Source organism: Pezoporus occidentalis, unplaced genomic scaffold (genome assembly GCF_034315485.1).
Source record: "Pezoporus occidentalis ecotype Australia unplaced genomic scaffold, CSIRO_AGI_Poc_V1 ctg56, whole genome shotgun sequence".
Classification (NCBI taxonomy): domain Eukaryota; kingdom Metazoa; phylum Chordata; class Aves; order Psittaciformes; family Psittacidae; genus Pezoporus; species Pezoporus occidentalis.
The window spans coordinates 1,221,159-1,233,185 of NW_026915899.1; the positions used below are offsets into that span (position 1 = coordinate 1,221,159).

General features: G+C 49.0%; 1 protein-coding gene and 1 long non-coding RNA gene across 2 annotated transcripts in view; one reads left to right on the forward strand and one right to left on the reverse strand.

Moving 5' to 3' along the window:
* Positions 1-12,027, reverse strand: part of LAMB1 (laminin subunit beta 1) — a 44,211-nt gene that overhangs the window by 17,302 nt on the left and 14,882 nt on the right. Inside the window, exons 13-23 of the mRNA XM_062638307.1 lie at positions 11,743-11,878; positions 9,492-9,650; positions 8,557-8,684; positions 7,991-8,114; positions 7,259-7,463; positions 6,956-7,099; positions 6,628-6,859; positions 6,010-6,173; positions 5,434-5,658; positions 4,534-4,751; positions 4,337-4,433 (exon numbers count right to left, since the gene is read on the reverse strand). Of these exons, the coding sequence (XP_062494291.1) occupies positions 4,337-4,433; positions 4,534-4,751; positions 5,434-5,658; positions 6,010-6,173; positions 6,628-6,859; positions 6,956-7,099; positions 7,259-7,463; positions 7,991-8,114; positions 8,557-8,684; positions 9,492-9,650; positions 11,743-11,878 (1,832 nt within the window). The remainder of the gene's footprint in view (positions 1-4,336; positions 4,434-4,533; positions 4,752-5,433; positions 5,659-6,009; positions 6,174-6,627; positions 6,860-6,955; positions 7,100-7,258; positions 7,464-7,990; positions 8,115-8,556; positions 8,685-9,491; positions 9,651-11,742; positions 11,879-12,027) is intronic.
* LOC134173862 (uncharacterized) lies at positions 8,133-8,986 on the forward strand. The gene is made up of 3 exons (XR_009968420.1): positions 8,133-8,297; positions 8,538-8,723; positions 8,922-8,986. It is a non-coding gene; the product is annotated as an uncharacterized LOC134173862 (long non-coding RNA).

A 12,027-nucleotide genomic window follows, 5' to 3' on the forward strand; every position in this document is an offset into this window, starting at 1 on the left:
AACATCTGCAATGAGTATTGGATAAAAACATGACTTTTTTCATTTTAGTTCAGTTAAAGTCTGTTTTTTTACAACAGGGCTTGATACTCAAGTTCAACACAGAAAAACAGTAATACAGGTATGCTTCTTGAAAAGGGGATATAGCAATACAACCTAACTTTCAGTCTCACACCGTACCTTTCACTAACTGTGCTCTGTTTTGTTTGTTCAATTCATTAAAACAGTAATGATAGTAAAACTGCCACCTCCTTTATATTATATGAAACACATATATTTCAGGTATCTACTGTACAAGATACAGTAGATATTCTACAGTCTGAGCTGCATGTAGAACCACACTGTATCTCTGAGGCTTCCTGGGAGCCTGGAGCCTCCTGCCAGAAATGTGCTTTGTGGGCTGAAGCTGGCTCAGAGCTGAGCATGCAGAGTCCTGCACTCTGGTTGCCACGCTTTGGAAAACCTCCAGCAGAATGCCTGGGAGACTAGAGTTTCATGACATTTGAAATCCTACTACTACCTTAGCAAGGCTTCTTATGCACACACACACGTTCATGTGTGGCTCATGCAGAGCTGCATATAGCTCGTAACTGAAGCAAGAGCCAGAAGGGGCCAGCACTGCTCCCCCGAGCAGGTGAGTCTCACAGCATAGCTCCTCTCACTGTAATCCTCCTAGGGACCTGGACGAGGCCAACAGAGACATGCTTTCCCCATCCTCTATGCTTGTTTCACACTTTATGTTAAATTAACTGAGTAAGCCTTGTGCTTTTTTAAAGCACAAGATAAGCAGTTTCTGAAGACCCAGTCCTACAGACTGTGGTGTGTAATTCCCAGTGAACATCTGTGGGTGGTGGGGGCACACCCAGTCCTGTGGGGTTGAGATGCTCCCCAAAGGAAGTCACCCACCTTAGCTTGCCCCAGCAGTGTGGTCTCAGTGACCCACATAGAGAAGAGTGTGGTGACACTTTCTCTCCACCACAGGGAGCACAGACTGCAAATCAAAGTACCCAGACCAGATGCAAAACCCTGCCTATCTGGGGTTCCGCTTCACCATCTCTGATCTTACAATTTCTAGAACACAAGTCACGGGCAGCAGCAAGCAATAGTCACTGCCACCGACAAGGATGGGATGGCAGGGAAGCATACCCTGGAGACTGGTTTCCAGCACAGTGTGCTGGGACCTCTGCACCACATCCACAGCTCGGTGTTGCTGCAAGCGCCTGGAAACCCATGTGGCTCCCTAGATGGGCCATTTAGAACATCTCCATATAGCTATTATTTGCAGGCACTTGTGTTCACATGACCTCATCTTTTCTTTTATAATTAAAAAATCTGTTAAGGCTGTCACAGCAACATGGGCAGTACAGTCCCCAATTCTCAGGAGAAGCTCATGTCTCTTAGTGCCAACAGCCTGAAGACCTCTTGTGAGGGGATCATACATTACTGCCTCTTGAGTGACTTACCCTGCAATTTCCAACTTTGAGCAGAAACCATGTGCTCTGGCCAGTGGAAAGTCCACCCTGGAGTCATTGGGACTGACATCCACACTTCCTTATCAGCCTGGTGCTCACAGTGAAGACTCTCCATACTAACCCAGTTCAAAGCTCTTCTACTTCCCACACAGATCAGTTCGAATTTTCTTCCTGAGCACACCACAAAACGTGGCCGTACTGGCTGCTTGGGCCAGCATGAGCATGCTGCCAAGGGCAGGTAGCAAATGCCATGGCCAGGAGTCCATGTGTCCCCCTGCAACTGGAGCTAACTTCTTTGTGATGAATCCCCATCTCAGTTCTAGCTTCACCTTGGCCACAGGCCACATTTAACCTGTATTCCATGGGTATTGCTCTATAACCCCTTAAATGGCACAGTTTTCCAGTTCACCTGCAAACTGCTTACCACTCAGAGTGGCTGCCTGCCTATGTGGTAGCTGCATATCTGCCAACCTGAACATCACCCCTCCACTCACTGGGACTAAATGAGGGCTGAGAAGTCAGTTGCTTCTCTCCCTGATGAGGAAGGATGAGAGACAAGGCAGGAGGCACTGACTCCACCACACAGCACCATGGAGCTGGATATGCGCCACAAGCAAATGCATATTTGGAGCCCATCTGAAGCACTGTGCCACAGGGTGCAATGGATTAGCACCAGCTTGGCACCAGCTCTCTCCACCTGCCTCAGATGCAATCCTGAAGGAAAATCTGCATTTCCACCTGAGTGAGTCTCCTGGCAGAAGAAGCAGCAGGTTGGAAGTAAAGTGTAGAGCTTGCATGGTAAAAAACAGGCTCAGAAGAATATACCCTGTTTCAGAAATATTAAAAAAGGTTTTCACATGCTCAAAAGCCAGCAGAAACTCCATGAGAGACCAGAAATGCTGGTATGCTGCAGAATCCTGATGATTAGGTATGCAGATGGACTTCATCAATAAACCCTGATGGAGACAGCTGATACCAAGAGACAATTGCTGCTGCAGAGCCAGCAGGGTCAGTGACCCGCACCATGCCAGAACACACACAGCCTCCCCGAAAGGCTGCCTCGCCCCAAGAAACCCAATATGTACTCAGAAACTGGGACAATTCCCCACTCCTTTCATCTGCTGCATTAACCAAGTAGCTGTGACCTGCCTATCTGGTTAGATAATGGCCTCTAAGGTATCTCTATTGTAAGCGATTTATTAAAGATCACAGCAAGCACATTCCTCCCCGTAGGAAAAAATACCTTAATCTATTGCAAACCCTCCTGGCAAAGGTTCCTATTTGAACAGATCAGAGCCACAAGTTTGTTCTGGTCTGGACAGTGTTGAAGTTTCTTTTCCAGCTAATGAACAGACTTGTTTAGAATGAAAGGACAGAGAGCATCCAGTTTTCTAAACAAGCAACTTCATGGTGCTCTGCTTTGCGGCACGTAGCTATGGCTAACACACTGCATGGTCTCTACTAGCTCCTTTATTTTCATCTGAAATATAACGTACACTGGTTTTGTCTGGGGCAGAATTAATTTTTTGCATAGTAGATTCACAGCATAGTATGGGGCTATGATTTGGAACTGTGCTGAAAACAGTGCTGATAACACAGGGGTGTTTTAGCTAATGCTGAGCAGTGCTTACACAGAGCCAAGGCCTTTCCTGTCCCTCACAGCACCCCACCAGCGAGCAGGCTGGGGGTGCACAAGGAGCTGGGAGGGGACACAGCCAGGACAGCTGAGCCCAACTGACCCCAGGGATATCCCACACCACATGGAGTCATGCTCAGCATGTAAAGGTGGGGAAGAAGAAGGAAGGCGGGACATTTGTAGTGATGGTGTTTGTCTGCCCAAGTAACTGCTACGTGTGATGGAGCCCTGCTGTCCTGGAGATGGCTGAACACCTGCCTGCCCATGGGAAGTGGTGAATGAATTCCTGGTTTTGCTTTGCTTGTGCAGCTTTTGCTCTACCTGTTAAACTGCCTTCATCTCAACCCACGAGTTTTTTCACTTTTACCCTTCTGATTGTCTCCCCCATCCCACCCAGGGGGAGCAAACGAGAGTCTGTGCGGGGCTGAGTTGCTGGTTGGGGTTAAACCACAACATAAGGAAAGCCTACTACCAAAAACCTTACTTCTTCAGACCCAGTCTCCCTGACAAGACACAGGAGGAGACAGTGGTCTTCCACTACGTACAACCAAAAGGCAAAGGAAACTGGTTTCCAGATCAATTCTCCAACCCGAGCACTTGCGCTATAGTTTTCTTACCACAGTGGCTTACCTGACAGGATTGCTACATAACAGTTAAAGAAGAGTTAGTTTCTAAATAGGGGTGTTTGTTTCCAAATAATCAGAATAGAATCATAGAACAGTTTGGGTTGGAAGGGACCTTCAAAAGTCATCTAGTCCAACCCCCTGCAATGAGCAGGGACATCCTCAACTAGATCAGGTTGCACCAGGATCATGGTGCATCTACCATGTCTCTGGACAACCTGCGTCAATATTTTACCACCCTTATTGTAAAGAATTTTCTCCTCACATCCAGCCTGAATCTCCCCTCTTTAAGTTTAAAACCATCACCCCTCGTCCTGTCACAACAAGCACAGCTAAAAAGTCTCTCCCCAGATAAGAGTCCTACAAGAAATAATGTAAACCAGGCAAGCGCCAGGCCAGGCTCCTGCTGATCCCATCCCCAGAGACACTAAAACCGCAGGGACAGACCCCGCCATGCCTTCTCCATCATTCCCAAAGTTTGTGTGGACACTGACGGGGGTCACTGGAGGGGCTGCTCCCAGAAGTGTCCCAGCACACAGAGGGTAACCACAGCCCACTGGGTCATCTCCAGGTGGAGCAGGCGGAGCAGGCACTGGGGTTGGACTCACCTCGGCACTCCACGCCTGGGTCACCCCAGAAAAGCTCCTGGCACTCGCGGCAGGTCCGGCCTCCAAAGCCTGGCATGCACTGGCATTGCCCTGAGAACTGCCAAAGACAATGAAACAGGAGATGTGACCCCTCAGCAGCTCAGCCCGGCACCAGAGCAAAGGCCAAGCGGTCAGAGCGTGCCTCACACTCCCCTCACCTCATTACAGGCAGGACCGAGGGAGCGCGCAGGGTCGCAGTCACACTGCTCGCACCCGGTGCCGCTGGCCAGCCTCCATGTGTGCGGGGCACAGCGGTCGCAGGTCTGCCCCACCACGTTGGGGAGGCACCGGCACTGCCCTGTGGATGCCTCACACCGGCAGCTCTCTGAGCCCTCGCAGTCCTCCCGCACAGTGCCCAGGTAGTTGCAGACGCACTCTGTGAGGGAAGAGCATGGCAGCTGATGCTACTGCCTGTCAGTACCAGAATACTCCTGATGTCCCAGGCTGGCCATCTCTATAGCTTCTGCCCAAGCACAAAGCAGGCAACAGGAGCCTCTTGTTCAAGCAGCCCAGTCTTCCCCCTCTTCTTTCCTCCTTTGATATTCTACCAAAGCCTAAGCCTGACCAGATCCTGTCAGCTGGCTACAGTGGTGGATCTGGTTGGAGTGGCCAACGGCCCGTCAAGCAGAGCAGGGCTCTGTTCACCCACCCAGCAACCCATCTGCCCTGCCAGGCTGTGCCTGGTGCTGAGGGAGAGGAGGGTCTGCCTCCACACTGCCTAGTTTTGGCTAGCACTGTCCAGCCAGATCCGCAGGGATACTGGTGTAGACAAAAGCCAAGCCCTCACCCCGCCAACCCCATCTCTGAAGATGCAAACAAGAAGGCAAGAACCCCCCCTCCTGCAAAAGCACATGTAAATGCTGTCACTGCTCTCCCTGTCAAATGTAAAGGACTCCTCTCCCAGCCAGGGGCCCTACTCCAGGGCAGTGGCACACAATGCTAGCTGGAAGTAATGAGGTTTCCCCTCCACCCGAAATGTCCCCCAGCAGAAGAGTTGAGGCAGCCACTGAACTGCTCATGGCTGGTGGAGGGGCTGTGGCTACTGTCTCCCCACTCACTTCTGCAGTCCTGCTGCAGGGCACTCCCGTAATAGCCCTGTCTGCAGAGGTGGCAGTTTTCACCCTCTGTGTGATACAGGCACTTCATGCACGTTCCCGTCTTCTTGTCGCAGGCCTCCGGGTCAGTAGTGTCAATGTTGTTGTTGCACTGGCACGGCTGGCAGGCGCCGCCAACCTCATCGGGGCTCCCAAAGAAGCCAGACGCACATTCATCACATCGACTGCCTGTTTGAACAAACAGGCACAGTGGGAATTACCATCACGGCTCGCTAGTGGCCGGCCCCATAAATGGCAAGACTGAGGCAAGACAAAGGCCATTAATGGGGGGTGGGCGTTAATTGGCTAATGCTCAAAGCAACAGAGGCGGTGCTGTCAGCACACACATCCTCTTGGTTCCACTGCTGTCCTGTCAGCCTTTGCCAACCACCATGGTGACGAGGATGAGGTTCATACAACCTGCTCTGCCCTGGCACCTTCCAAGTGCTGCTAGCCTCCAGCAGCAACACAGTGATGCTGGATCCCTTCTCATGGGGAGGTTCAACCCAACCAGCCCCCCTTCATGCACCCACGCAGTACCTATGTATCCCATGCTACAGACACACACGACTTGCAGCGTGACTGGATCCTGGTAACAGCTGCTGGCAAACTGGCGTCCACTCTCGGGGCCGTCAGGACAAAGGCAGGGGCGGCAGTGGTCGCCTGATCCCAGGACGGGGTCTCCATAGTAGCCAGCCTGGCACCTGCACAGTGGGGTTCATAGCATGCAGGGGACTGCAGGCAAACAGACTGCAGCCTTGCTCTAAATATGCTCAGGTTTTCAACCACTGTGAAGAACCAAAAGCCAGAAACACCCTTATGCCTCCCCCATGCCACTCACACTCCAAGTAGCTGTGCCCACAAAGGCGAATTTGTCTGGCTGCTGTCAGTGTAAGAGGAGGAGACGCAAGGCAAGCTTGCAATGGAGAAAACCTCTCTGAAGCCCTGGGGTCCTGCAACATTTGCTGCTGGGAGGTGCAGGGCCGCAGTCAGGGAGAGGGTTGTCCCCGTTCCCATCCTCCTCCAAGACCACCAGCACTGCTCTGGCTCCTGGATCCAGGGACTTCCCATGTGGCTTTACACCTGCCTGAGTACCAGTACTGGAGGGGAACAGCTCCTGCACCCATTCTGCTGTGGGGAAGGAGGGGGCAGCTGTACCTCTCACAGTTGTGTCCCGCCGTGTGGTCCCGGCAGCTCAGGCACTCCCCGGTGTATGGGTTACAGTCATCAGCGTGGCCATTGCAGTGGCAGGGCTGGCAGCTAGGGAAGCCCCAGAAGCCAGGCAGGCAGCGGTCGCACTGCCGCCCATACACCCCGGGGAAGCAGTGGCACTGGCCTGTCTCCGCATCGCAGAAGGCATTGTAAGAGCCTCGGACATGGCACTCGCATGCTGCAAGGAGAGAGGGAGAGGAGCTGCAATTCCACAGCAAGCCCTAAACACAGGGCCCTGACCAGAGCAGAGCCCAGAGCCAAGGGCTTAACGTACGTCGACATCCACTTGGCCCGAACCCGAAGGTGCCAGGGGCACATCTGTCACACTGTCTTCCAACAACATTGGGACGACACTGGCACTGTCCTCCGTTGGGGTCACACACTGAACTTAGGGAGCCCTGTGGATCACACTGGCATGCTGAGTGGAGAAAAGCATTGGGGGGAGTAAGTACTGTGGCACAGGGCATGACTCACCTGCCTCAGCCCATTCACACGCCTTCACCATGCAAACCACTCTGCCTGCAAGCTCCATCCAGCTTCCAGGCACAGTTTGCCCTACAACTTCATGGCTACGTACATAATGCGGTCTCGTGTAATAGTGCAGAAATGCTGAATATGATGTTCTTGCAGACATCTGTCATGGGGGTTTTCACAACACTCCTGCTGTTTTCCAGACACCGGTATCTTTGGAAAGTTTCCCAAGCACTGTTTGTGACCACATCTTCGCCTGAGCCTCCCACTGTGAATATGTCCAGTGGTTTGCAGTATGGCATGAGAACAAGCTACAAAACAATTTTACAATGACAAAGTGGCACTGTTATAAATAGCCTCCACCAAAACTGTGCGATTTCAGTATTATCCTGCTTTCTATCATCCTTTTTCATCCAAAAAGCAAATAGCCAAATAGAATTTGGAAGGGAGGTGATGATATTTCTCTAGTTTTTGGTGAAACAGTTCTGGTATCTACCAAATTCTCACCAAATCTGTATTTTATCCATTCAAAAGAAAAAGACTGAAGTTGACATTCATGACATACATGGCACACATTAACCCCCTCAAAGAAACCATAGGTCTGGGGAACTAGTTGCAGTCCTGTAAAATACAGTAAAAGCCTCTTAGCAGAACCCCCATACTTTGAGACTGAAGAAGCCTATGCTGCTTTATATTGTTCAGTTACAGCCTGGCTTCAGCCATAAGCAACAACGCTGTAAAATATTACTTTGGATTTTGGATGCCAGAGGAGATGCAAACTTTCTGGCTTTTAAATACACTTTTACCCCAGAGCACCCCTGAAATAATTTCTGCTCACAGAGTCAATCAGTGTGTACGGGCTCTCTGTCTCTGTATCCACCAAGGAGTACTGGGACAGTTCCAGACGGATGGTGTAATTCAGCCCCTTCTCAAAGCAGACAGGCCGTGGAAGAACAACGTATCTGGATTAGGAACAGGAAACAATTCTTACTTCAAACGTCCAGCACCATAAAGCATTTCAGGTGGCCCTATAAAGCAATCGAGATAACAGAAAGCAGCCAAGACCAGGCAGAACAAAAGCTATGATGTGAGAGAGGCAGTCTGAAGCCTTGTGCAAGTCGGAACAGGAAAAGCTTATCGGCAAGGTAAAGAGTCATACCCATGTTTACTCACAGGCTGTACAAACACTCCCCACTCTTTACATTGAACAAAATACATCAGAAAATGAGAATAAACCTTAAAGTTTTAAGACTACAGATACAGTGCTGAATATGTTTTTATAACCCACTGGAAATGACATTTCATCCATGTTCATGGAGGCCACAGCAAGCTGAAAACGTGATATTGCTGTTTCAGTATTTTAAATGTTTTGTTTTTCCTTTCAGCCCAACCAGCTTTACTGACCTGGAGCCGGGTGACAGTGAGACAACTTGATTATCATCATCAGGAACAGTATTGCCACAGCGGCTACCTGTGGGAATCCTGCCCGGGCGTGAGACGCTGATCACAGCTTTTTCCCACTGATCTGGCAACTGGGGAATAAAAAGGGTGATCACCATCAAGCAATGGCTGTAAGCTCCTGGGAGCATCCAGAGCTCAGGCCAAGAAAAACGTGTACACAGACAGGGTGGTCAGTGTGCTTCAAGGAGGATGGGGCTGGCTGTAGCTTCAATGGGGCATCCACAAGCTGAAGGGTTGGCTTAAGACAAGCCAAGTGCCCTTGGTCATCAGCCAACACGACAGCCTCTCTCCCTCCCTTTGTTTTCTAGGTGTAGGCCAGCAGCAGCCCCATCTGCAGCATGGCATCAGCAGGGCTTTAGTGACCTCCTCTCCCCCCACCTCTGGATACTGCATCTTTCATTGCAGTCAATTGCTGTCAAGCTCTAGGTAAGGAGCTGGGTTTTTTTTCTCTTTCCCTTCACCCTGCAAATTATCCTTAGGCAAAACCAAACTGCTTGCAAACTCCTGGCTGCCAGCATTCAACATCTAAGACACACAATTTGTCTCCTAAGGTACATAAGATAGTTTTTTACCCATTAGAAGGCTGTCTGGCTGATGCTAAATTTATACTCTAACCTGTCCTGATAGGAGTTGTCACTTTTTAATTTGCTCATTAAACAGGTGCTGAAACAACGCAGTAATAAATGAAACTGTGAAGCAAACAATACCAGCAATAGTCAACGTCTCCTTGGATTTTCACACATTTCAGATATTTAACTGAGAACCATCCTTGCCTTTGAGTCCTGATGACTCCTGGAAGCTCCAGGCTCCTGTCAGTCATGCACCTGGGACAGCCAGCACTTGCTGGGACACAGTAATGCCCATACTCACAGACCTACCTGCGGCTCGTAGCGGATCAGGATATCGTACTCCATGGAGTAGGGGATGTTGTCGACATAGAATTCCAGGTATGCCCCCTCAGGGACTCTTACAAATCCTATGCCTGTCCATGATGGTGTGCGGTCTGGCGTGTACTGACGCTCTATTATGTTTACTCCCTATAGAAACAGGGAACAGAGATTTAATACCAATACATTAAATTTGTGAGTCCCATAGGAGTATGTAAGTGATGAGTTCTGCTGATGGATTACTTCTGGATCACAGCATCCATTGTTTGCATCCCAGAGAACATGAACTCTCTTTTAAACCCATATGTGTGCACACCGTGGCCCTTCCACTTAACAATATACAAAAAGCAAGAAAGATAAAATAAAACAACACTACAGTGTTCATCCATTCCTGTTATGGTGAAGAATTAAATTTAAAAACTTGCTGCAAGTAATTAAAACACCAGCTACAACATCTTGTTCACCATAAGACCTTTCACATCATACTTGCAGCAGCAGGATTTACTGCAGTGGTACGTAACTGCTCTGTTAACTGCCCAAGTCGAGTGCCAATTACTTCCTGATTGCAGCAGGCTGCTCCAAACCAAACCACTGCTCAGGATAACATTTGGAAAGCAGATCACGGCCACCACAAGCAGGGTGTCACTAAATAACAAGAGATCCTAATAATTGTTAGATATTTAATAGTCAAATGAATATGTGGTCACTCCTTTCAGTCTGAAGTGCTAGGTTTTTGTGTGCTACTTTTTATATAAAGCAAAGGAGAGGAAAAAGACAACAGAGAGTTGTACAGTGCTTTAACTTCCCATTTAAATGTATCTGCATTCATGCATAGTTCTCTCCACAGAACATCCTGTGCATTCCTAAGGAAGTTGCTTCAGTAGAGAGGGATAAAATATAAGGAAATGACTACATATATACACATATATCACCTCAGGATATCCTCTCATGTATTCTCACACTTTTTGAAGAGAGCTTGGCTATAAGTTTTTACCCTTTGGCTTTGCACAAAGGGTTGGAGCACCCTAGATAGGGTGGCAGGTGAGATGTGAGTGAGGGTATGCAGCTGTGGGGAGCATGGAGTCTTGGCACCACCTGAAAATCCCTGCAACTCTGTGCCCTGTGCCACTTAATTTTGTCTTGTGCTGGGCCCCTGCCTGGGGATTCAGTTTTCAGTCTGCCACCAGATTTCTGAGGAGGGTCTTCAGTACTGGCGTTATTTAAAATGGTTTGTTCTGAAGCTTTCAGAATGCGAACTAGCAACACATCCCCTCACTTTGCTTAGCAAGGCTGGTTTTCACGCCAGGATCCTCCATCCCTGAGCCTTGGCAAGGTTTTGGGTACCACCTCTCCAGTCAAGGAGGCACAAATGCACCAAATTCCCTGTGCCAGCTCACATGTCCTCTGCTGCAGCTCAACTTGTGCTCTGCACTGTCTTCACTCTCTGCAGTTACTGGAGAGCAAAAATCTGCCTTGTCTGAAACTGCAAAGCAGCTGCATTTTGCCTTAAAGAAATAAATTAGGACCAGGTGCCCCAGATGCAGGCAGACAGACAGACATCTGCTGCTTTAGAGGAGCCATTATCTCATCTCCCTGACTCTTTGCTGGAGGCAGAAATAATTGATGTAATCACCTTGCTGCTATTAATGAATTAAAAGCAAGGCTATGCAGTGGTGAATAGAAAGAGATGGAGACCCTGATGAACCACGCTGGTGGAAGAACTAGCCAGAGGCAACCTCACCTACCAATTTTATACACAATCAAGTATGGTTTTAGCTATTAATAAAAGAAATGTTACTGATGTACAGAAACTCTAAAAGCTGTGGCAATGTGCTTATGTGTGCTTTGTTCCCTTCCAGTTTCAGTGCCACCAAAAGGAAGAGCCAGTGTCAGTCTCCCAGGGCTCTGGAGATAAGAGGGGAAGGAGAAGTGGGTGTAGTGAGCTGACACAGTGGGGGACAAAGAAGGATTCTGACAGGAAACTAACTGTATGGTCATGATCAAAGAAATGGGTTTAGAAAGAAAAATGGCAGTTTTCCCCCTTAAATTACCACACTATTTATCAATACTAAGATTGAAGAGCTACAGGTTGATGGTTTTCTGATACAATTCACTATTGATTTCCACATTTTAATTGCAAAACACTCAGGGTATGAAACAGATGCTTCCAACACCCAAACAGTGAAAGAACTGTCCCACAGCTGCTGTCCAGAAACACCAGCCCATTAAAACTGCTACTCACGGGACCCAAGCTGGCTTCCTCTGCCTCGTAGATGTAATGATCGAGCGAAATGAAGTAATAGCCAGGCTCCACCTGGTTGCACTGACGTCCAAACATGTGGGGCCGGCATTCACATTGGCCAGATTGACTCGAGCAGCTAAAATGGAAGAACAATGAATTTACAACACATCTTGGCTATGCTAAGACAGTACTAGAGCTATCTTCCGCTTTGACGTCTTAGGACACAGGAGAAGCCCTTCTGGACACAGCTGTGTCTAGACACAGGATGTTCTCAGGCTTGCAGCT